We start from the raw sequence: 25,416 nt of genomic DNA on the forward strand, positions 1-25,416 counted from the left end.
CACTGCCCCTTGGAGACTGGTCTTTGAGAAGAAATGACAAGCAGACTCAAGAAAACATCTTCCAGGTCGACCTTCCCACATTTCCCTGGGCTGCACTCTTTCCTTACCAACCCCTCGGTCCCCACAGACAGCCTCCCCCCTTTCAGGGATAAGGGTCTCCACATGTCAATGCCAATGTTCAGGTCCTCTGAGTGACCCATCACATCCTCTGGTGTCCCAAACCACTCCCTCAGAGAAACTCTTCCCATGCTGAAGGGCACTGCCCACACAGGGCAGGAGCCAACCTCGCTACCATAGACACAGATTGCTCCCAGAGCTTCTCCCAGCACCCAAAGTACAGAGGGACAGCCAAGGCAGGGAAAACTGGGGCCAAGCAGGGGCCAACTGAGAAACAACACTCCAAATACAGGTCTCCCAGGGGATGCATATTTTCTGCACATTGCCTGCTTGTGATCCTGAGAGCTGTCAAACAGAGTAGAGAGGGACACATCCCAGGAGAGAGTGCAGGTCCTGGGCAATTGAGAGTTAGGGTCATCCCCTTTTCTCATCAGGATTTAACCTGAGACCTACCCTGCTGGCACAACACACTCCCCAGGCCAGGAAATGATTGCACTCAGATAACCCAGACCTAACTCAGAGCACCATCCTCATCCTCTCCCCATTCCTTTCTGCCTCCCCAAGAAATCTACCTCCAGCAGCAATTTATCATGTACCAGGTGTGGACAATGGTGGAGAGGGAGAAGGAAGCTGGATGGAGACAGCAGGTGCAAGGGCTCTGGAGCCGGGAGAGCACATCAAGCTGTGTCAGCAGGAAAGGAAGCACAGCACTGAGGGACAAACGTAGGAATGAGTAACAAAGTCTGGGAAAAAGCTGGCTCTACCAACTGTGAGGTCTGGCCCATCTGAAAGTGCTGTCTGGACACCCAGACTGCCTGTTCCTAACTTGGCAAAAATCTGGGCCCTGGGCCAGCCTCTCCTCAGAAACCTGGGCAGAAAGTCTCAGCCCCGCCAGCCTTGGCATATTTGGGGGCCCCATCCCAGCGCCTGGAGACTGAGCTGCTGCGCCTGCACGGTGCAAAGGCCTGGCACAAAGTGCTGGGGGGACAGCAGTGCCAGACATGACTGTGAAATCAGCAATAAATGCTGCACAACAGGCAGGAGTCCCCGTGAACACTCCAGCGCGGTGCTCGGGCAGCAAACAGTGGGAAAAGGAACTGCCCTCCTCAAATGCAGTGATGGGACAGCAAAAGAGAGTGGCCAGGGCCAAGCTGTGCGTGGGCAGGATCAGACCCCTTGTCAGGATCTGATACCTGCCCTCCAGAGCTCAAAGGACGTGAGCTGAAGAACTCAGTGGAGTCAGAAGGTGCTGATGAGAATGTGGCATGGAATGTGGCAGCTGACTGACAGCTCCTGCTCTGCCAAGGTCTGCCAGGGGGCCAACAACAGCCCCTGGAATCACAGCTGGAGGCTCACACCAAGTAAATCTATGGAAAAGCTATGGCAAAGAGTGAAGGGGAAAGGGGGAGAGGAGAGGAGAGGAGAGGAGAGGAGAGGAGAGGAGAGGAGAGGAGAGGAGAGGAGAGGAGAGGAGAGGAGAGGAGAGGAGAGGAGAGGAGAGGAGAGGAGAGGAGAGGAGAGGAGAGGAGAGGAGAGGAGAGGAGAGGAGAGGAGAGGAGAGGAGAGGAGAGGAGAGGAGAGGAGAGGAGAGGAGAGGAGAGGAGAGGAGAGGAGAGGAGAGGAGAGGAGAGGAGAGGAGAGGAGAGGAGAGGAGAGGAGAGGAGAGGAGAGGAGAGGAGAGGAGAGGAGAGGAGAGGAGAGGAGAGGAGAGGAGAGGAGAGGAGAGGAGAGGAGAGGAGAGGAGAGGAGAGGAGAGGAGAGGAGAGGAGAGGAGAGGAGAGGAGAGGAGAGGAGAGGAGAGGAGAGGAGAGGAGAGGAGAGGAGAGGAGAGGAGAGGAGAGGAGAGGAGAGGAGAGGAGAGGAGAGGAGAGGAGAGGAGAGGAGAGGAGAGGAGAGGAGAGGAGAGGAGAGGAGAGGAGAGGAGAGGAGAGGAGAGGAGAGGAGAGGAGAGGAGAGGAGAGGAGAGCCAATGCCAGCTGGTGCATTAGAGGAGCTTGGTTCTCCCTTGGGTAAAACACGCTATCTGATGGCAGGAGTGACTGTGCTGACAAGTGTTTTTAGCTTTCTGTCAGGTCTTTAACTGAGCAACAACCTTCTTCAACACCAGTTGTACAAAACCCATAGAGCTAGTATTGAATGCAATGAAAATTAGTCAAGTGCAAGGTCTCAAAACATATCCATATCTAAGAACAAGCGTGGTTATAAATGGCAAACCTGTGTCCAACAGGACTTCAGAGGTCCAGCCAACCTTCATCTGATTCAGACTAATTTTTCAACGTCTTGCTCAAATGAAAACCAGAACACCTAAAGGTACTGTTGCAAGTGCATGGTGTAAATCAGTGCAGTGACTGGTCCTCAACGCCAGCTGCCTCCTATCACTGGGCAAACTGAGCTGCTGAGCACAGCAGGCACAGTCCTGCTCAGGGACCAGCTGGCAGGACCCTGCAGTGGGCTGCCAGGGCTGGTCCTGCGCAGGGACTGGCTGGGAGCTGCCCTCGTGTGAGCTCTTGGGCTGGATGTGCCATCACTGAGCAGCTCCCAAGCTCCCAGGGCTCCGTGGGAAAGGTCTGGCAGTGCCGGTTGGGTCAGGCAGGGCAGAGATGTTAACTCCCATCTGTGACACTGTCACAGCAAAGCAGAGCTGCAGGAGTGCTGGGAGGTCACCTCGCCCCTCCCTCCCTGGACAGGCTCAGCTGTGCCACGTCACTCCAAGCTCTTCACAAAACCTGCAGTGATGGACACGGCTCCTCCCCAGCGGAGATGGGATCCTGATGTCCCTGCACCTCCCAGCTGAGACGGCAGCCATGCTGTGCCATGCCATGCCATGCCATGCCATGCCATGCCATGCCATGCCATGCCATGCCATGGGCAGGACAGCTGCCTGGGTTCTGTGCCACATGCAGCCAGCAGCACCCATGTTCCCTCGGCACTGGTTCTGGACCCACCCAAAATCGTCCTCTCTAACACCACAGCTGGGCCACACATTTCCCACAGTGTATGAAAACGATTGTTCCTCCTCCCACACAAAGCCACTTTAACATCCACCAGATCACCCAGGTAAAGGGTGAATTCTCTGTAATTCAGAACATTCGTTTGGTGTCTTTCAAACAAATCTGCTCCAGACCAGGCTGAAGTTACAGATCTAACTCAAAGTCACTGTGTGGAATTCTCTGGCTTCTGAGTGTGACAATTCCTTCGGGACACAGTGATCTAGTGATCTCTTCAGGACATCAAGATACTCCTGGGCATGATGATCCCCTTTCTTGCCTTAAATCCAGCTCAGTTCCACAGTCTGACCTGCCCTTTCGTAGCATCCTGCAGTACAGCTCCTCAGCATCCTGCAGTTAACAGCTCCTCTCCTCTCCTTGATGTGACTTCAACCTGACGCACCTTGATGCTACAAAACACCCACTTCAGCACTTCCAGCCTGCCCCAAACACACGCTGCCTGCAGACAACAGTTTGGCTGCACTTAGGTCAGCCTCAAACCTGCAGCTTGGCAAACTGAAGCACAACCAAACTCAGAGCTGGAAAGGAGGACCTGGCACTACAGCCTCTCTTTGCAAGCCAGAAGGAACAAAACTCCAAAGGGGGAACAACCCAGGCACAGCCCACGAGCCTCCAGCCTGGCTCCTGCGAGCCCTGCGCCGCACACGCCGGGGCTCCTCAGCCTCCCTCCGCACCTCTCAAGTGGGAGGGCTTGCAGGCAGCAGCTCTCACACAGTTTCTCCCCGTGTCACACACAAAGGGAGGAGAGCCCGAGCTCGGCTCTCCCGGCCGGGCCCGGCTGTGCCGCGCGGGCTGTGCCGCGCACAGTAAAAGCAGCAGCAGCAATATGCGGCCTAATGGAGCAGGGAGCGGCGATGGCCCCCAGAGGACTCGTTTACTCCACAAATCTCCCTTCCACTCACTTTTTGCTAAGAATTTTAACACCAAACTTAATTGTGAAGTCGCGTATTGATTGGAAAATGCAAATGGCAATTTAAATGTAATCTAAGCTCCCAGCATGATCCCAGCTCCCAAGGAGGAGGAGTCACCCGCCCTGGGCCCTGCTGGAGTGCACGGCCCGAGCAGAGCCAGGCCAGGGCCAGGGCACCCTCGGGCTGCCAGCACGCCCCACGCAGCCTTCCCAGAAAGATCTGGTGGATGTGCAATTAGGAGCTCATTCCTGGTAACAAACAGCTGAGGAAGCTTCGTCTCCCGGCCTAATTAACCCACTTCTCGGAGACAAGTGTCCAGCTATGAGGGAACTCTTCCAGCCTTGCAGGACCAAAAGGAAGCTGCAGCCCACGGACCCTGAGTCCCTGGCACAGAGCAGCCCTGGCAGAAGCACCAGCTGCCTGGAGGGTGCGTAGGTGCTGCTCCAGGTGTAGGGGGGCCCCAACACCCACAGTCTCACCTGTCCTCTTGGGGAGCTCCATCTTTTCCAGATGCGCACAAGGGAGATACATCAGGGCTGGAGAAGGCTGTGACAAGTGACAACCAAGCACTCTGTAGTAGCAACACACATCCCTCCCAGCCAAGGCTCCCCAGTGTTTCTCTTTCTGCAGCACCCAGCCCAGCCTCCTGCTCCCTGGCTCCATGCAAACCCAGACTCCACATGCTGAGGAAGGCCGTCAGTGCTTCCCAACGCTTGTTCTGTCCTCAGAGAGACCAGGAAGGGCACGGACCACAGTGATTGCAGCCATGGGTGCCATGGGTGAGCCTGCTGTCCCACAGCCCTTGCTGCCTTCAGCCATGCTGGCAATGTAAGCACAGACCAGCCTCCTTCTCCCACGCAGAGGAACCCAACTGCTCCCGAGGTGATCTGCCAGCAGCCCCAGCACTGAACGTGCCAGCCCAGCAGTGCCCATGCCAAGGGAAGCCCAACAGCCCAATGCTGGCCACAAACCCAGGCAGGAGATCCTGCCATTTGCCACTCACAGCCCCAAACCTGCCAGCTTCTCTGCTCTTACAGCTGGGCAGGACCAAGGAGTGGTCTAAGAGGAAAACTAACTAAAGGCCCCCGTCTCCCACTGCCTCTCAGAGACAGCAAGCAATGAAACCTCCACCATCTTTCAGAAGGGGCAGGCCCATACCTGAGAGCAGAGCAGCCATCCCCTGTCCCGAATCCTTGTGACACAGAGCTACACCTCCTGAGAGTCTTTGCTCCTGTCCCTGTTGGTGGTACCAAGCCGTCACTCCTTGTGGTGTAGGGCCACAGCAGTAATGGGCCAAACTGTAGTGCTAACCTCACCACCATGGACCCCCTGACAAGCCTTTCTCCACAAGCCACATGTTGGTATCTGCTGGAACAAGTTAGTGTCCACCTGTCAAACACCATTTCCCCCACATACGTTCCTGAAAAACACTGCCAGGATCTCTGTGAAACCACCTCTCGCAACTCTGGCCAGAAAAGGTGCCAGTCCTGAACCCAGCATGGATCTGGATCTCCTGTGGGAGCTCTTTGCTCCAGGCTCTCCTTGTGAGCTGCTGCTGCCACGAACTGGTTCCTCTGCTTAGTCCTGAACCAGGCAGCAGTTTGGCATCTCCTCCTCCTTGCAAAGCCCAGAGAGGATGTACAGAGGTTGTGTTTGCAGAGCTGGGCCTTTGTTGGTCCCAGTTCTCCCCATTTCACACAGGAACACCATGGAATTACTTAATCCCACTAAACCAACACAGCCTTTGGCAGACCAGGCAAGGCCAGGCCCTGTCAGCAGCACAGACACAGGAGCAGGTAAAGAATCATCCTGCCCTGTCGAGTGGAGGGAGATCCTGGAAAAAGGAGCCCAAAGGTCCAGGCACAACAGGCTGTCAGGTCTCTCTCAGGACCAGCCCTCGGCAGGCAGCAGCAGCATCTGGGGAACCAAGTCAGGTCTCATTGAAGGCTCCAGCTGCTCTACTCTCAGCCTCCCCTACCTCACCACAGAACAGCCACCCACCACTTCCCCTGCTGCCCAGGCCGGGCTGACCCAAACCAGAGCATATGGGCACTGCCACTGCAAACCAACGACCCACCACAATCAACAACTCACCTCACACCAATGACCCCCACACCAACAACGACCCACCAGAAACAACAATCCACTGCACACCAACAACGACCCACCAAAGACAACGACCCAACAACAACCCACCACTAACAACAACCAACCAAAAAAACCAATCCACTGCACACAACGACCCACCACTAACAACAACCCACCTCACACCAATGATCCCCACACCAATAACGACCCACCAAAAAAAGCAACCCAACAACGACCCACCAAAACCAATGATCCACCAAAACCAACAACCCATCAAAAACAACGATCCACCAAAAACAATAACCCACTGCACAGCAACAATGACCCACCACAAACAACCCAACAATGACCCACCAAAAATAACAGCCCACCAAAAAAAACCGACCCACTGCCCACAACAACCCAACAATGACCCACCAAAAATAACAACCCACCAAAAAAACCCGACCCACTGCCCACAACAACCCAACAATGACCTACCACAAACAGCGACCCACTGCACACCAACAGCCCTGTGCTGCAGAGAGCAGGGCATGGCCCAGCACGCAGCTGAGCTGCCTCTTCCTGCTGGGGCTGTGCCGAACTTGGGCACCTCAGGAGCAGAGCCCCCATGTGTGAGATCCCACAGCTTCCACCCTGGCATTGCTTCTCCTGTCACTGCTCCCTCTGGCTCCAGAGCCAACCCTCCCAAGGCTGCCTTCCCAACACCACCCTCCTTTCAGCACAGCTCCTCGCCCAGGGCACCAACAGCCCTGCACAAACCTGCCCCAGCATCACTCCACGGGCAGGGAAGGGCAGGAGCTTTGGCAGCTCCAGCAGTGAGCAGGGTCTCTCTCTCCTGACCCACCACTCCACTCCTCAGCTAGCCTGGCTTCACTGAGTCCTTCCCCATGGAATCTCAGCATGGAATCGTACCAGGCAGCCAGAACCTGGTGGGGATGTAGACTCTACTCTCCTGCCTCATGTCCCAGCACTCCTGCAATGCAGGGACACAAGTGGCCCTGTGCAACTCAGCCCTGGCAGCGCTGGGGGGCCCATGGGGCACAGAGGGGCCAGCAGGGGGTAAATGAATCTGAAAAGGGGGCACAAGATGCAAGGCAGCAGCACAAACTGCCAGATCAGTCTTTCCTGTAACGCAAGGAAATCCTGATGGAAACACCATGCAGCCAATCCACAGCACTTGGCTTGCTTGGGCGTCACCCATCACTGCTTGCCAGTGATGGACGCAGGGGCAGACAACACTCTGGGTTGGATCCCGGCAGTTCAAGCTTCCCTGGAAGCCAAGAGGCAGGAGCAGAATGCCCTGCTGCTGGAGGAAGCAGTGCCTCCCTTAGACTCCCAGCGGCTCCCAGTGTGGGCACGGTGCTCACAGCCCTTTGCAATAGCCCATCAAGAGGGGAATCCCCTTCCTGCCCTGCCAGGAGTAGGAGTAGGAGTGGAAAGGAACAGGAGAGAAAAGGAGCAGAAAGGAGCAGAGAGAGGCTGCGGCAGAGGTTGCAGCGGGCGTGGGGCATGGATGCCATCTGCTGGAACTGCTCTGCAGCCGCTGCCGCAGCCCAGCAGCGCCTGCCACAGCCCCCAGCAGCCCCCCACCACCCAGGGCACAGCCCCCCGCAGCACCCCAGACCACGCCTGCTGCATGGCCGGGCGGGTGTGCAGCCCCCGGGGCAGAGGGGCACCGAGCAGCCCCCACGCCCTGGACCCTGCTCTCGCAGCGGGGCGAAGGGGGAGCATCGAACCTGCTTCATGGGAATGGCCCGCCCGCTGCCAATACTGTCCGCTTTACACTCCGGCACCTTCTTGTCGCGCTCCGGGTCCGCGCCCTTCCGAGACTGGAAGAGAAGAGACAGCGGCGCGTTAGAGCTGGGCGCAGAGAGCGAAACGCACGGCCCCGTCCTGGCAGGCCCCGGGCCAGACCACGCTGCTCTCCCCGGGCCAGCTCTCCCAGCACCCGGCCCCTCTAGGGACACTCGGGACACTCCAGCCCAGCCCCCCAGCAAGCTCTCCTCTCCTCTCCCCCCACTGCAAGCAGAGCTGTCCTCCTGGCAGAGCGGGGCTGCGTGGGCCCCCCCTCCCGTGGGGCACACAGGACATGGCGACAGACAGAAATGGCATGGGATGCAGGTGGAGCATGGATGGAAGCAGGAGAGGGTCAGGCAGTGAAGGAACTCACACCTCTACTAATCCAACAGATTTATTCTGGTAACACACTTGCACCATACAAAGTAGCACAGGTCACCGGGCAGATACCAGCCCCTTACAAAAGAGCATGGACAATAAATATCTACCACACGTCTAGAGCGGCGAGAGCGGGACCCACCAGCGCCCGAGGGCCGCGGGGAGAGCAAACTCTGATAAATACAATATGAAATTTACAGTCTGTTGAGCAGAACTCATTCAAAGTGCTTAGGACAGAGGGAAATATCAAGTCATACATGGCATGGAGCACAACCAATACATTCAGAATCACAACAATGGCAGGAGGCAGCGGCAGCGTCTCTCTGGAGCGTCCTACACACCCCCTCAGTCCGGGAGGGCCCCGTGTGCTTTGGATCAGAAAGGGATATGAGCCCCGCGCGCCTGGGACACCGATTCACCAGATTTTGGGCCCAGAACCAAACAAAGAGATCGAAAGAGAAGAAAACTAAAGAGACACAGATGGCTGCTCGGCTGCGAGGAGAAGAGGAGAAGGAGCAGGAGTCCATGCAGGCTGCAGAGGTGCAGGAGGGAAGAAGGAGCGGAGCGCTAGCGGCAGGCGCTGCAGCGGCTCCCGCAGGCAGCAGCAAAGCGTCTTTTGGCCCATCCAGCTCCATGCGCGGCTGTCGCCCGGTCCCGGTGTGTCTGCAGGTCTTCCCATCCCAGGAGGGTCGTCCGCCTGGCATCCCCGAGAAAGGGCAGTGCCTAGACAGCATCCAGCAGGCCCAGAAATGTCCCAGCTTAAAGTGCAGGCGCAGGCCGTCTCAGCGCTTCCTAGACTTTACATTGGGGGGATTTAAAAGGCTCCTGCGTGTCTCCGAGGGGGGGACCCATGCTGGCTGGAGGGCGGGCGAGCCTCTAATCTTAGATCAATCCCAGTGCCCATCCCTTATCCGGCCCTGGAGAGGCAATGAAAAGTGAGAGAATTTGTACAGAGGTGCCGTGTGTAACCACCTGGATCTTCTAATTTGGAAGGAGTTGGAAAGGCCTTTTTGTTGATGAAAAGTTGGAAACAGTGGCACATATCTGCAAATATCGAAAGAATAAAGAGTTTGGCAAGTTATACTCAGAACACGGACACGAGTCTGTCAGTGATGGGTGCCAGCGGACAGCACGGACAGGCCACGGAGTGGGCGCCGGCGGCAGCAGCAGTCGGGGCTGGGGCTGGGGGCAAGAGTGGGTGGGCGCCTCGAGGTGCTGGTGGGCGCAGTTTGTCTCCACCTGGAGCTCTGGGGCACGCAGACCCCACAAAGGGGAATGCGATCCAGTGGGGAGTGGGAGGGGAGCAGGAGAGGAGCCAGGGCAGGAGAGAGGAGAAGGAGAGTAGAAGAAGTGAGGAGGAGGAGAAGAGTAGAAGAGGAGAGAGGAGGAGGAAGAGAAGGAGGAGAATGGGGAGTAGGGCAGGGAAAGGAGAAGGAGGAGAGGAGAAGAGGAGAAGAGGAGTCAGGCACAACTCAGGACTGGGGCTGCAGCAGCTCCCAGAGCTGGGCCGAGCACCGCACCTCGGGAAGGCCTGTGCCCACCTGGGGACCCCATAAGGTCAGAGGCTGCTGGCTACACCTGCGCTGCCTGCCTGGGAAAAGCTAGCGGCAGAAAACAGCCTGCCCTCTCCTTCCCTTCCCGCCCTTCCTGGTCCTGTCCCACTGTGGGAGGTGTCGGGAGCTGCTGCTGCTGCCACGACCAGATGGGTGAAGACGTCAACGTGAGCCATGGATGTGCACCAGCACACGAGCAAGCAGGTGAGGTGAGCCCCAGCCCCGCGGCGAGCGAGCACAGGTGAGCCCGTGGCGGAGAGCAAGCGTGAGCCCAGGATGAGCAGCGCCTGAGAGCCCCACACGCATGATGGTGTCCACAGCGAACAAGCGCAAGCCCCGCAGCAAGCCGCCCCCCTCCTCCCCAAGCGTGTGCCCACCCCAGCGAGCGAGCACGGGGCTCCGGAGAGCGTGAACGCGAGCCGGCGGCGAGTCCAGAGGCATCGGCGCGCGGCGAGCAGCACGGGGCTGGCACGGCACGGCACGGCACGGCACGGCGGCAAGCACAGCGAGAGAACGCTGCGTGCACGGGCAGCGCGGGCTCGGGCACGGGACAGCCACCGGGCATTCCAGCAGGCGTGAGCACAGCGCGGGGAAGGCAGCGAGGGAACAACCATGCGCTGGGAGTGGGGACTGCTGCGAGCGGCCGTGTGTGCTGGCAGAGGGATGGGAGCACAGCCCACCCGCCAACAGCACGCAGACAGCGGGAGCGTGGGCCTGGGGCAGGCACGGAGAGCTGGGGGGCACGAGATGCAGCCGGGGGAATGCACAGAGCATTTGGGAGGTCAGCACAGAAGCTGCCAGGATGTCAGAAGCCAAGGGAGGTGGGCACACTCCAGCACGAGGAGTGGGGAATCTGGGATGCCAATGGTGCAGTGAGAGGAATGGGGCACAGGACACTGAATTTGTGTGGTCTGGGCTCAGACCAACAGCGGCTGGTCACAAGGGTGACACAGTGCAACAGGTACAAGGGCTTTGTTGTGGCTGGTTCCACAAACAGCAGACACAGTGTGCTGAGCAATGGTGGCTGGAAAGCACATTGAGATGGGGAGAGGATCAAGGCCGGAGCCTGCACATGTACACAGGGAACAGAGGCTACACCTTCACTAGACATGGGACTAGGACACGTGTGTGCTCACAGCGAGGGGACACTCATGGCTGTGCTCAGAGCAAGGGTGAGTGTGAGGGCAGGACTGTGCACGCTGCGTGCACGGCGTGTGTGTGGTGTGAGAGCGTGCAGAGAGGCAGGCTGCAAGGCAACCAGCACAGCTCAGGGCTGCAAATGTACCCTGCTCCACCTGGGGCCCACAGCTTCGCTGCCTCCCCTCTGTCTTCCCTCCCTCCACACCCACAGCAGCTCCCACGGGCGCTGCTCAAGTCACGCAGGGCTCAGGAACGGGAGTGAGCGGAGCCCCATGCCAGGTGCTGAGCTCTGCACAGCACCACTGGCACAGCATCACGAGCACCAAACAGGAGGCCCGCCAGCAGGGGCTCCGTGCCATCAAGGAGGCCAGCGGCCCCAGGAGAGGATGAGCAGAGTCACTGGTGCTGTGCACGCACAGCTGCACTCCCTGAAACGAGCAGGAGCTCGCACACACCACACACCCACACGAGTGCACCCTGCACACTCCCGTGTGTGTGAGGAGTCTCCTGCTCCCAGATGCTCCCCATGCACGCCCACTCTGCTGCAGCACCGCGGTCCCTGCACACGCAGGTCCCTCCCGCACACGCACCGCTGCCAGCACAGCAGGGTTCCTGGGCAGGAGAGCCCAAAGGCTCAGGCTGCCCCACTCCCCTGCCCTCTCCCCTGCTGAAAACCCACCCCAGAGCTCCTGGACTCCCTGTGCCTCTTACCGTGAAGATGTTGGAGCGCCGCTTGGACTGCTTGCGGATGGGGGTGGGGGTGTTGGAGGCAGCGATGGTCTCGATCCGCAGCTCCCGCTGGCTGATGCTCGGGGTGGAGGGCACAGAGGAGGAGTAGTCACTGAAGGCTCCTCCACCGTTGGTGGCCTGGAGGAGGAGACGGATGGTCACAGAGGTCGGAGACAGGCTACCTGGAGGCACGACCGCAGGAACACCACCTGCCCCACATGGCCTCATGCCAGGGCACGGCGTGCCACACAGGACTGGGGCTGACTGACATCCAAAAAACCGTGGAATAGTTCCGGTTGGAAGGGACCTTAAAGACCATTTCATTCCAACCCCCTGCCATGGGCAGGGACAACTTCCACTAGACCAGATTGCTCCAAGCCCCATTCAACCTGGCCTTGAACACTTCCAGGGATGGGGAGCTCACAGTCTACTGCCAGGCACTGCTCCTGATCAACAGAGGGGCTTGGGAAGCCTTTCACTTCTTTCTGCTCTAGTGTTTTCACCAGTAAAATGCTCAGGTTCTGAAATCAAAGAGAAGGGAAGCAAATGGTCAGAGAAACCCATCTGAATCCCTTCCAAACACAGGTGTGGAACAAGGCCTGAGGCAGCAGAGTCCCACGTAGCTGTGCCCAGCAGAGGGGCACAGCTAGGGCACCTCCACCTACTCCCAGAACACAGGATCGGGGTCACTCTCCTTGGGCAGTCACTCCCTTCCTCTCCACAGAGCCCCTGAGGCATGAGGCTGTGAGGCAGCCCAAAGCCTGCCAAGCCCCAAGTCCCACTCATCCATTCCCTGTCTCATGGGGACAGCCATGATGCCAGTGGGGACGTGTGTCCTCAGGACTCCAGCCTTCACCTCTCCTGTGTCCTGAAGCACAGAGTGCCACGCCCCGAGCTCAACCTCTGTGTGAAACCCATCTCTGCTGCTGGTTTGGAGATCTCTCTGAGCATACCCCGAGGCTGGCACACACCTCCCGTGCCTGCAGACCACCACAGGCATGGCTGCAGTGGCCTGTGCCTGGGAACACAAGGGCCTTCACCAACACCTCGCTGGACTTCAGAGCCAGAGGAAGATCGAACTGTGCAGCCAGGCACCCACGTCACCAACACATCTCTTCCAGACAAGGCTGCTCACTCAGTGTGGGGTTTAGGGACCCCCAGAAACGATACTGGCATGGAAGCATTCCAGGTCTGCAGCCCAGGACACCTCACTATGACATGGCACATGGCAGCCCGAGCTCCCCGGCAGCTCTGAAAAGCATTCCACAAACACAGGGAGGAGCTGCCTCTAGAAGGGCAGGTGAGCTCCAGCACCCCAGAAGGGGCAGCCCACCTCCTCCCAGCCCCACACTTGCAGAGTGGTGGCATCAATGGCCCAGTGACTTCCTCCATCCCGCCTACACTCTGAGCAGGAGTGGAGCCCATGCAGGGTGATGATCTGCTGAAGGGGCTCTGCAAGAGACCCCCATCCCCAGTGGGATCAGAGCCTTATTCTGAGACAAGCAGTTTGGAGAAGTGTGAAAGGGGCTGCACAGGCTGAGCAGTGACCATGACCCACAGCCCGGTCTCAGAGAGAGGTGCAACCTTCACCCAAGCCATGGATCCCCTCCTCTTTAACAAGAGATATGGGAGAAGACACACAATGAGAATTTAAGAGAGGAAAAAGCCACCCAAGCAGCATTTCAGTTTCCTCCTCATGAAGGCAGAGCAAGGAAAAAATTCCATGTTGTGAGCAGGTGGGTGGCTCAGACCACCCCAGCCCGTCTGGAAACAGGAACCCTTCTGGAGTCCTGAAACACAGAACAAAAGGGAACCTGGCCTGGTTGTGCTTTTCCACAAGTACAAGAGGCTGGGAACTTTGTTCAGTTCTCCTGGGAGCTCCTCTGCAGGGTGAGGAACCCTGTGCTGGACAAGAAGGTTCTGCTGCCAAGTCCCAGGGAAGGGGGGACCACCAGGGACACAAAGGGGTGAAGCAACATATCACCTGCCAGTGGCTTCTGAACCTTCAGCAGAGAGAGCTCCTGCCAATGCCAGGACCAACACCCACGGAGGAGTTCTGCAGGTGCTGTGATGAGAAGAGCTGCAGAGAGCCATGGCCACCGAGTCACACATGCGCAGTCTGTGTTTAACTGGCTCATCACATGCCAGCTAGGCCAAAGAAAGTGAAATATTCCAATGCTAGGAAGAGCAGGAGGATGCTGCAGCACAGACAACCTGCCACATGGAACAGTGAGCTGGGCATGGCTGTTCCTCCATGACCAGCTCCTGGCCAGGCATGGTGTGCCTCGGTGACCTTGGCTGCACGTTCAGGATGCTGTGACTGTGGGGAGCAGCCAGCTCCGAGGAGGCTGCAGAGCCTGAGCTCCTGCCAGAACAGCTGGAACAAACTCTGTGGGCTGCAGATGACGGACACTGAAGCATCAAGGAAGACATTTTGCTACACCCTGGTTTATATTTTCCTGTGTGTCATTTCTGTCTGGCCAGAATAACCTTCTTCTGCCTGTAAGTCTGCCTGGTGTTGGAGCCACGGTTACTGTCCTTGAGTGATGAAGGACACTGGCCTTTGATCTTCCCGTGTCCCGCAGACCAAACCTCAGGAAAGGCTCTGGGGCTGGAGGAAGGCTCACATCAGCCTATGAAGGCAAGCTGCCACAAGTTTGGGGCAGAGGAGAAAGTCCTTCAAAGATAGCGAGTGGCTCTGGCAATCCTGAGCCAGCCCTGAGCTCTGCTGGAGCAGGGAGCTCCCTAACTTCCATGGGATCTAGGAACACAGGACAAATCTCAGGGATGTGGGAGAATAAGATGACAGGTCTGGGCTGGTACCACGTGCCTGCTGTTGTCAGGTACTTTGCTCGTGGACCTGAACATCCACCAGTGGCCACCACTGGAATATGAGAACACAGTGGGAACTGGAAACTTGGCAAACGCCTGTGGGACAAATCCTTCCCACTAGTGTGTAACTGGTGGAAGAGCATCAGCAGCCCACGGGTGCCTGGGAAGGGCAGAACTCAGCTGGAGCTCAGGGCAGTAATTCCTGGTGGAACAAGGCCCGAGGTGGAACAAGGAGTTTGGGAAGGGCTCTGAGTGCAAGAGCACAGACAACAAACACCAACCCAGCGTCTGCAGGAAGAACGGAGAAGCCGGAGGAGCATAAGGACGATGGAAAGTGGGCACCATGAGCCGGGCAGGCAACAGGACACGGGCTTCCATGAGGAAATGGCAACGCCCGCCGTTGCAGCTCCTGAACTCTGATGGAACGTGCCACAGCAGGCCAGTGAGCACTGTTACCAGCTCAGGTGAGCTGCCCCTGGGGCTTCATTTCACTTGCAAACTTTGGTTTTCCACCTCTTTCATCTGATCTCTCCCTGAAGTCTGGATGAAGGCTCTTCCAGTGCCCCCCAAGAGCCTGTGCAGGAAGGCAGACTGAGGCCCTCAGAGAAGAGCCATCATACTGGGCAGCCCAGAGCACACAGGGATGGCAGCAGCTCCCAAGGCCCAGGGGGGCACCCAATTCCCTCCACCAGCCTGCCAGGTACCTGCATGGGGTACCTGTGTTACCTCCTGCCAGCTGCTGGGAACCAGCTTCCTGGCAGAAACACAAACTGCCATCCCACAGCAAACACAACACTGACTCACCCACAGCCTGGGGAACTCCCAAAGGCACCCCAGGGGCCCTGAAGAAAGACTGAGAACGGGGCAGCAAAAGTGAGGAAATCAGGTAGAACAACTCTGCAGGTGTTGCAAGCACCCACTGGCCTGAGAAACTCCCATCCCCTCCCTGCAGGCAAGGGCCAGGAGCTGCCAGGAGGGAGCACGGTGGGAGTCAGGGCCAAGTGGAGAGTGGGATTCCCAAACCCAGCCAACCCGCTCACTCAGCAATAGGTGTGGGCAAGATCCAGAGAGGAGAGCCCCAGGCAGCAGGCAAGAGCTTTCCCTGGGGCTGCTGGTTCTGGGGATACCAGGTGCCTGCTCCAGCAGGTGCAGACCCACACCCCTCCAGCTGCTGGGAAGGCCAAAGGGACAGACCTGTGTCCCCAAGGGAAGCACTCCAGGGCTGGCCCTGGCTCCTGCCATTCCAGACTGATGCTGAGCACGGCAGCCGGGGCCAGGGACCCACCGAGCACACCTAGTGACTCATGAGAGCTGCTGGAAAACCCTGAGCAGGGCTGACCTGCTCCTACAGCTCCCTTTCCCTCCCCATGGATGGAGCAACATCTTCCAGGCACTGCTGCAGAATAGGAGACAAAACCCCAAACTCCCAAAGGCAGAAATGGAAGCAGGGCCTCTGGCTGGTTCCCAAGATCATCATGCACTGTGCAAGGACACCAGGACACACCCACAGCACACTGCCCAGGAGAAGGGAGTCCTCCAAACAGATGGCTAACAAGGAGTCCTCCCTCTCCCAGTAACCACGCTGCACTGGTCCAACTGACAGACCAGACAACTAGTGGCCATGTCCAAAGAAGTTAGTTTGGCTCAGCCAGCAGTGTCAAGCTACTACCAGAAGAGTTGTTGCCTCTTCTGGAAGTCGTTCTCTTGTTCTCCAGAACAAGAGAAGGGGCAGGGCTGAGTCCTAGCTCCTACCTACCATAAGAAGCCCTTTGTGGGGGACTCCTTGTTCACATTCCAAGAAAAGTGCCTTCTCAGCTGGCAGCTCCAGTGGACAGCGCTGTCCCCCCAGTATGGGCCAGAGCAGTACTGCCAATCCCAGTTCCAGGGGCTCCTCCTGCCCCTAAATGCCAATCCTGTTGTTCCAGGGCCTCCTCCTGACCCCCAGATGCCAGTCCCACTGCTCCAGGGACTCCTCCTGCCCGCCCAAGCAGTAGTGGAAGGGAAGGGGATCCTTCTGTCCCAAGTGCATGTCTCACCTGTGCGCACTGATGCCTGAGGCCCAAGGCAAAGCTCCTAATTGTGTTTATTGTCTGGCTTCTCTCCACCTCATCACCATGTTAAGTCCTGTGCTCCTAAACTCTTCCTTGAGAGCCTTTTTCCTGTTTTCCCTGTGCCAGTTACTGCTCTTTGACTTGCAAAGGCAAATGAGAAACCCTGGTGAGGCCCTCAGGTATGACAGAGTTCAGCTCAGCTCCACAAACACCTTGTCACCCTCCCACTGGTCCTTCCTGGCAGGACGAGCCTATCTACCCCCTCCCAGAGCTGCCCCACCATGTCCTGCTGGGCCAGGAGCATGGGACACCAGGACACTGCTCCCCAGTGCCCCCCTGGGCACGGTGCCCTCCACGTGGGCAGCCTGAGCACACACCTGAGCGTGTGGGCTGCTCTGCCCACTTCCCTGTCAGGACCACCAGGTGGGCGAATTTGTTTCCCAAAGCCACTCGGATTTTCCCTGAGGACAGCAGGGAGCAGCTCCAGAACTCACTTCTGAGACCATGCAAGAACAGGCAAACACTTCACGGCATTTTAGGATCACTCACCATTGCTTCACTATTTTCAGAAGGGTCCTTAGTAATGGGGGAGAGACATGCAAACACCAGGGGCAAAGATTGCTGCATGGGTCACTGGCACGAGAGGGCTGGAGATGGGACCACACAAGAGCCAGGAGCACAAACTGACTTTGGTCACCTTGTGGGGCCAGGTTTGCCGAGGGCAGGGGGCACTGGGCGGGCACAGAGCAGGTCGGGGGGGCACAGGCCATCAAGCAATCCCTGCGAGCTGCACGCTGCGTTACTTCCCTTCACAGCTCTGCTTCCCACCACAGCTCCCTACGTCCCTCCAGCCAAGCCAGGAGCACAGCAAGGTACAGAGAGCAAAGGTCTGTCCCCGAGCAGGCAGCCAGAATTCACCTCTACACAGACGTCGTCTGCAAGCCGTGCTGAGAGGTGCTCTGTGGGAAGGAAAGGAGAGGAAAGCAGGGACGGCTCTGAGCAAACTCCTCACAAAGCTCATGACATGCAGTTAGAAAATTCTTCCAAAATTTGCTTCCCCGCAGCCAGTCCTAAATCCACCCCTTTTGTTCAGTGCTGCCTTTCCTTAAGGAGCTCTTTGATGTCACACCTGTGTATTTTAGGTCAGGTTTGGCCTATCTCTGCACTCATTCCTCAGCTAAACCAGTCAAGTGCTTACTTTCCTCCTGTGTCAGGGTCTCTTCCCTCCCAGCTGTTTTTGGAAGCAAACATTAAACAAGTGTCCAGCTCCCCTGAGAAATGCTGACCTTGGCCAGCAGCCTCTTGCTTCCCTTCCAGCACAGGTAGCCTCTCCTTCCCAACCAGACTCAAACTCTACACAATCTGCTAATAAAACCCTCAAATTACCAGAGACACTCAAATCTGTATTTCCCTTGGACTTTGCTCCCCACCTTGGATGTCTCCCCACTTGTCCCCACCTCTCTGGACACAAGCACACTCTGACAGAACCTGGCTTTGCAGCCTTCCCCAGCAGCCCATCCACCTGCACACAGGCTTTACCTGAACTTGCTGGTATCCAGGTGACCTGGAGCACCAGGAAGGTGGCACAGGTCTCTGCAAAAACCTGCACTCACCTACCTGCAATGCAGCTTTAGAAGCCTCTACAATCAGGTAGGCTGCAGATATGGCTCAGGTCTGTGCAGGGACAGGCTCCTGTGGTGGGGGCCCAGGAGTCCTCCCAGGGCTCTGACACACCCAGAGCTTTAGAGGCAATCCCTTATGGAAAACCCAGCAGCTACATGTGCTGTCCCTCAGTCAGAGGCAGATTTCCTGCAGCCCCTGTCACAGAATCCATGTGCCACTTGCTGCAGAGATGGAATCTGTTGCCTTGAGTGCCCTGGGGAGCAATGGAGCCCAGGATCTCTCCTTTCTTCCTCACCAGTTGCCCAGACAGCATTTCTGTGGGCACTGGGAATGTAGGAAAGCTTGAATGCAGTGAGGTGGCTGCCTGAAGGATCTCCTCCCCGAGCCCCTCACCACGGAGCCTGTCCTGCCTCAGCTCTGCTCCAGGATCACAGAACATCACCATCCTCCCCGCACCAAGATCTTGGCAAACCTTACCAACAGCACAGAGCCCTTCCTCTGGCAGAGGGGAGGGAACCTCCTTTGCTGTTCTGCTCCTTCAGCTCACACTGCAGCCACCTCTCCACATGTACCCCCCCTCTGTAGCCCTCAGATGCCTGTGCACACAGACCCACGGCTTCCTGGGTCTGGGGAAGCAGGAGCTGTGCCCACCCAGCTGCCACAGAGCCCTGAGCTGCCCAACAGCTCCCACACACAGCTCACAGCTCTGCTGCGTGCCTGCCAAAGCACCACGCAGTCTGGGCACCACCAGCCACACCCAAAGGTTTAGACATGAAACTTGACCTCAGGGCAAGCATCAAACTGTCACACAATCATAAAATCATGGAGCGCTTCGGGTTGGAAGGGACCTTCAAGGACATCTCATTCCACCCCCTGCCATGGGCAGGGACACTTCCACTAGACCTGGCTGCTCCAAGCCCCACTGCTCCGCTGGCCTTGGACATTCCCAGGGACGGGGCAGCCACAGCTGCTCTGGGCCACGGGAGCAGCAGCAGGGTGACACCACTCCGCTCTTGCACAGAGCCAGCCCAGAGCAGCGCTGAGTCTAGGGCTGAACTGCTGCCTGCTGAGCTGAGGGTGTGGAGAGCACACCTCAGCAAGAGGTCCTTGGCTTTCCCCGCTCCCATTCCCCACCTGGTTGATGTGGACAGAAGGAATGGAGGCTGCGGACACAGACGAGTGGCTGGGTGAGTTGGGCAGGGACTTGCAGGGGCCGATGGAGAGCTGGTGCTTCTTCCGGAGAGCCACCACCTTCTGAGCCACTGGAAAAGGGAGAAAGGACAGGGTCAGAGTCCACAAAGCAGTTTCCTCCCCCACAGATTTCTGGAGGGCTTCAGGGAGAAGCAGGCCCTTCCCCTGACTGATGTGCTGCCTGCACTGCTCAGGCTGAGTCCCCAGAGGCCACCTGCCCCCTCGGGCACCACGCAGAACAGCGACTTCCCATGGACACCATGAGCCCGGGCCTGCTGCAGGAGAGCCCCTGGGCAGTCCACCACTCCTCAGCCACCCCACATGGACACTCTGTGCCAGGTACTGGACCGAACTGCCTGGGCAAATGCCACCTCCATCGGTCTGGGCCTTGTGGGTCGGTAAAGGGACCCCCTGTGGGGCTGTCTGTAGAATCCTTGGGTCACTAGGGACCTTTGCATGCACATCCTCTGTCCAGACTTGCAGTGCTGGGTTTGCTTTGCAGCACTGAGTGATGCTCAGGTGCTAGTGCTCCCAGTGACACTGGGCAGTGGGGCTGCTCAGGCTCTGCGGGCAGTGCACACCTCCCTGGCTGTACAGCACAGCTGAGTGTGGCAACCAGAGAAACCGGAACAGACAGCTTTAAGGGATGGCAGAAATTATCCAAGAAAATCTGGCTGATGTTCAGGAAGTAGAAGAGCCTGGGCCCGGTACGCAGGAAGGTGAAGGTCACCTCAAGGTGCCTCATTTCAGGATGGGGAGATGTTATCCCTCCAGTGTGGTCTCACTGGCCTCATGGTTAATTCCTCATTAGCAGCAGTGGTATGGGATAACTGATGGGCAGAGCCTCTGCCAGCCAGCAGTGGCTGAGGGCTTTGTCTGGCTGTTGCCTGGGGGGCTGAGCTCACAGTGTGCTCAGCCAGCACTGGGATGGAAGATGACCCCTGGGCAGGGGATCCAGAGCCTCCCTGGGCGCCCACGCTGGGGCCTGGGCCTGCAGCCCCATGTTTGAGGGGGCGAGGGAGAGCAGCAATGCACCCCAGCCACAGGTCCTGGGCCATGGAGCGCTGGCTATCCTCTCCTGCACAGAGGAAAGGTGGGACCATGCACTTGGGATGTGCAGCAGAGCTGAAGCTCAAAGTGACCCACGGCACAGGGCAGCACAGCTGCTGTGCCCCCTGAACCCTCAGGATCAGGGCTGGGTCACTCCCCCTCCTCCTCCTCAGGAACATCACCAAGGTGACCATGGCATGGGGCTCCCTGACCGGTTCTTGGTACAGAAACACCCTTCAAATGAAGCCCAAGAACTGAGGCCCCCACACCAATGGCTCCTTGCAAACTGTCCTGGCATCTGCTGAATCTGAACCCCGGATTTCTGCAGACAGGAATTGTGAGGGTAACCCTGAGAATAAAGTTCCTTAAGCAGACCTGTCTGGAGCCAAGAGGGCAAAAGGCACATTCCGTACCAGCCCCCACCGCAGTGGGCTCTGCCTGAGGGGACCAAGCCAACCATCCCTCAGGGCAGGCCTTCCTCAGGGAGTCCTGGGCTGACCGGACACTGCAGGACACAGCCCAGGGCACGGTCTCTGCCTGTGCCAGGGCCACCACCTGGCAAGACATGGCAATACCAAGATCCCATCCTCTCACTGCAGAAGTACCTGTGACATCTGTGGACTTGGGAAGGATGGAGGAGAACAATTCCCAAAAAGCAAGCAGCACCTCCAGGAGGAATTCTGCCAGGACATGAGAAACCAGCAAGGAGGAAGCAACCCCTGTTGTGTCCTTCCCATGGTGACCTTCAGCAGCCTGACTGCCCAGACACAGCCTCGGCCACAAGAGCCCCACCACCATCAGGCCCACTGCAACGTGCTCAGACCAGAGACAGCACAGCTCAACCACACACCAGACACCAAGAGCTGCTCTGAGCAACAGGGCCTCTGCTGCTCCTGCCTGAGCTGTGGGGGCACAACAGCCAGGGCCACCCAGCCCTTGGAGCATCCCTGTGCACTTGGTGGAGATGGACACACCAGTTTTTCTGTCTTGGAGCAACCCCATGCTCTGCAGCACTGCGTGCACGTGTGGGAAGAGCTGTCTGTGAACACCAAGGGCCAGGGCGGTCACTCCCTCAGGCTCTCGTGCCAGCACATTGACCTGCTCCCCAAAAAGGCCAGCGGCCACTGGTGTGACCCAGGACAGTGGCAGGGAAGGGCTCTCTAGAAACAAAGGTGCAGCACACACTCCACACAGCACAGGCCAGCAGGCAACCTCAGCTCTGGAAGCAGCCCTTCATGCTCCTGCTGTGGGAAGTGGATCCTGCTGAGCCTTCCCAGGGTAGGTCTGCTGGGATCCACGGTGGTGACTTTCGTGGAAGAAGTCGTAAAGGCAAGTCTGATGGAAACTGGATTGCCATGTGAGGAAAGGTCCTCACAGAGTCTGTGACTGCCAGGACTCCACAAGGTCCCAAACCAGCTGCATCACGATCCACCAGATGCCAAACTAGCTGCATGATGACCACCAGTGCTCCCTAGGAAGAACTGCTTACCCACTCCAGAAACACCTCATCCCATCAGCTTCAGGCCATTCCCCCTTGTCCTGTCACTAGAGGGAACACACAATCTCCTTCCAGGGTAAGCTCACAGTTAATTTACGCAGACTGCAAACCCCCAGGAGATGGAGCAGGTTCCCTGTGCCCCTCAGCATCACTGTGCTGCAGACCCGTCTCCAAGCCCAAGCAGGAATGCTCTCTCACACTGTTCCCGTGAGGAACACTGCCCCACCCAGCTGACCAGGTGCTGCTTTGCTACTCCAAGGGCAGCACAAGCTCCTCTGCGGGACCCCAGCGCTGCCCGATGCGGTGCAGTTACCGTCCTGGAAGACCCTCTCCACGTTCAGGCCGTAGGTAGCGCAGGTCTCGTAGTACGTGCAGCGCTTCAGATCGTTGGAGAGCTTCCGTGCCCGGGAGTCGTCGATGACGCGGGGGTTGGTGGCACTGATTGCATCTGCAAGCCAAAGGGACAGGAGCTGAAAGGCAAGGGCCCTGTCCCACCCAGCCACAGGTCCCACCACACTTCTGGCCTCCCTCTCTCTCTTCACACAGAGGAACCACCTCCGTGGCACTGTCCCATGAATGCCTGTGATCACAAATCCCACATTTGCAGAAAAATGGATGAATCCCTGTAAATAAGCCTGAGTGAATTTCCCAAACCACCCAGCCACCCACATTTCAGCAAGACAGAGGCAGAACACCTCTGGGAGGTGTGAGGACTAAGACCAGGCAGCCCCAGCTACCAAATAAAATGGATTTGTCGGTCTCCGACATTTTAGGGCTCATGACCAAGCCCTACATATTAAAGAATCCAAGGGACAAATCCTCCTGGTTTAACGAGAAAGTCTACTCTGCTGAGACGTCTCCACAGCCAAGGCATTCCTGGACAGCTCTAAAATACAGGCTCAATTTGTATCCCACATAGCCACCAAGTGCTTGCCTGTTCTGAACAACATCCTTCCAAAGAGGAATCCAACTCCTTAAAGACAAGCCAGGGACAAGTGGGGGCTGTGAACAAACCTTTTCGGGTAGGAGAACTAGGACCTGCACTGTGAGGAAGCCCTCCTCCAGTTCTCCAGATGGTTGTGTGCTGTACTGAGGCTAGGACCTCACCTGATTCTGTGTCTGGGACAACCATGGCCCTGTTACCTGTCCCACTCCTGCACCTCCACAGTGCATGCTGCCACTTCATTCCTGAGCCAAGATCATTCAGTCCCAAAATTCATTCCATGATCTCTAAATATCCAAAGTTGAACACCTTTGTTCTGCTTTTACTATGGGTGTCTGGAGCAGACCCCCTGTGACTGCCACCCACTGCTCCTGCCTGTCTTCCTGGCCTCAGAGTTTCTTCCTGGCCAGGAACAGGTCACACAGCACTCAGGAACTGTCCTGCCAGGACAGTTTTACCCTACATCCATGTCCTGCTCCTGCTCTCTACTGTCACACAGAAAACTCTCCGCCCCAGGCCCCCTCCTGCCTGTGCTGGCAGAGCTGGGGGAGGCAGCACCAGGGTAACATGCCATTTCCAAGAGGAAAGCGGCTCCCTGGAACGAGGCAGCTCTCTGGGGAAGCTGAGATGGTGTGAGCAGGAACTCCCTCCTCAGGGCCCTGGGCTGGGGCCTCAGCACCGTCCCTCAGCCCCACGTAAGGCTCACAGAGGAGGATGCCCCCGTGCTCACGGGGCCAGCGGGACGCAGCGCCAGCGCTCCCGCCCGAGGCTGGGGTGGGGAAGGCAGGCGCCGTTCTCACCCTGTGTGCCCACCAGCACCATCGGCACCTCCGCTGTGTTCCGGTAGCTGCAGAGCCGCAGGTAGTAGTTGTAGACGGTCTGGAAGCTGATCTCATCCTCCAGGCTGAAGACAAACACCACTGCATCGACCCAGGCAGCAAACTGAGGAGAGGCGGCAGGATTAGAGCGCGGACGGGCAGCTGGAGAGCCGGGCCCGCGGCAGCCAGCGAGGGCAGCCACGCGCCGGGCCCGGCCAGCACCACCCCCCAGCCCACCCAGCAGCGTGGCTGGGAAGGGACAACAGGGAGGACAGGTCTCCTACCTGGAGTTCAGGGGGGCCCCCTTCATCTCGAATCAGCAGCAAGTAGCTCTGGCCATCCACCACAATCTCCTTCTTAAACCGGCCACCTTGGGGAGCAAAGCTGCCGTCAGTAAGGGGGGTGCAAGCAGGGGACACCCCAAACGAGGGCCGGGGGAGCTGCAGAGCCCCTTGGCAGTGGAGGAGGTGCAGGGACTGCGATCACCTTCTGCACCACGGAGAGGAGTGATCCCAGCCCATCCCCAGGCACCCTGGAAGCAGACCTTACCCTCTGGAGACTCCTCCTGCACGTAGGTGCCGGTCAGGTAGCGGTGCACCAGGGCCGACTTGCCACTGGACAGGTTCCCCACGATGCCCTGGAACAGATGCACGTGTCACCCGTGTGCCCAGCACGTGTCCTTGTGCACAAGGCCACCCCCGTGAGGTGACAGCACCAGCGCTGGGGCTCTGATGAGAGGAATGGGTGTCCCTGAGAGGACACAGGGATGGTGTGACCCAACCCCAGGGAGGCAGGGGGCTGGCCGGGCTCAGTCAGGCAGAGAGCAGCTGAGACTGGGGCACAGACACCTGGACAGAGGGCAGTGAGTCCTCTCATCCTCACCTGAACAGGCACAGCCCTGCCAGAGCCACATCAGCTCTTCCACATCAGAGCCCTTCTCCTCCTCAGGGAACACTTGCCGTCCCAAGTCAATTCAGCAGGGGAAGAGCCTCTTTTCCCAGCCCGCACATCCCCAGCTGTGTGTGGGGTGCTGCAGCTCTGGACAGCAGCTGCCAGGGGAAGGGGAGCTGAGCCCAGCTCCACGCTGGGTGCAGGCCCAGCTTGTGCTCACGCCCGAGGCACCAGCACCGCAGCACCGCTACGTGCATCTGCCAGCAGAGCCGATGGTGCCGCCCACACGGGAACACCCAGCACCCACAGCAACCAAAGCACAGCAGAGAGCTCCTGAGCACCGAATGGAACTGGGTGGAAGCACATCCGACTGCAGCACCCTCGGACTGGCTGTGAAAGGCAGGTGGGTGACCCAGGATGGGTCAGTCAGAGAGCCCAGCCCAGCTCGTTGTCAGTGTCCTCCTGAGCACTAAATCCTGCTTAATTGTGGGACCAGGTCTTCACTGGAGGATCTGGAGCACGAGTCTGATGAGAATTGGCTGAGGGAGGGGCTCAGCCTGGAAAAAAGGAGGCTCAGGGGGAACCTTCTCATTCCACAACTCCTGGACAGGAAGGTGCAGTCAGGTGGGAATTTGGCTCTACTCCCAAGTAACTAACAACAGGACAAGAAGTAACATCCTCAAATTGCATCAGGGAAGGTTTAGGTTGGATATCAGGTATCCCTTTTCCACAAAAAAGGAAGGGGTCACCTTTGGCTGAAGGTGAACCAAGTCACTATCCCTGGAAGTGCTCAAA

The 25,416-nt window shown here is 58.0% G+C and overlaps 1 protein-coding gene across 3 annotated transcripts in view; it reads right to left on the bottom strand.

Annotated features, from left to right (window-relative positions):
* The window catches only part of AGAP3 (ArfGAP with GTPase domain, ankyrin repeat and PH domain 3), a 109,880-nt gene that overhangs the window by 39,910 nt on the left and 44,554 nt on the right, over nucleotides 1-25,416 (bottom strand). For 2 of the 3 annotated variants that reach the window (XM_030264081.4, XM_030264080.4), the window contains exons 3-9: nucleotides 24,280-24,367; nucleotides 24,015-24,100; nucleotides 23,713-23,854; nucleotides 22,283-22,417; nucleotides 19,365-19,492; nucleotides 11,707-11,862; nucleotides 7,864-7,956 (exon numbers count right to left, since the gene is read on the bottom strand). In XM_030264081.4, the coding sequence (XP_030119941.1) occupies nucleotides 7,864-7,956; nucleotides 11,707-11,862; nucleotides 19,365-19,492; nucleotides 22,283-22,417; nucleotides 23,713-23,854; nucleotides 24,015-24,100; nucleotides 24,280-24,367 (828 nt within the window). Of the gene's footprint in view, nucleotides 1-7,863; nucleotides 7,957-9,207; nucleotides 9,347-11,706; nucleotides 11,863-19,364; nucleotides 19,493-22,282; nucleotides 22,418-23,712; nucleotides 23,855-24,014; nucleotides 24,101-24,279; nucleotides 24,368-25,416 lie in introns of those variants that run through there. The other variant, XM_030264084.4, reaches the window with a different exon arrangement.

This window comes from Taeniopygia guttata, chromosome 2 (assembly GCF_048771995.1).
Source record: "Taeniopygia guttata chromosome 2, bTaeGut7.mat, whole genome shotgun sequence".
In the NCBI taxonomy this organism is placed as follows: domain Eukaryota; kingdom Metazoa; phylum Chordata; class Aves; order Passeriformes; family Estrildidae; genus Taeniopygia; species Taeniopygia guttata.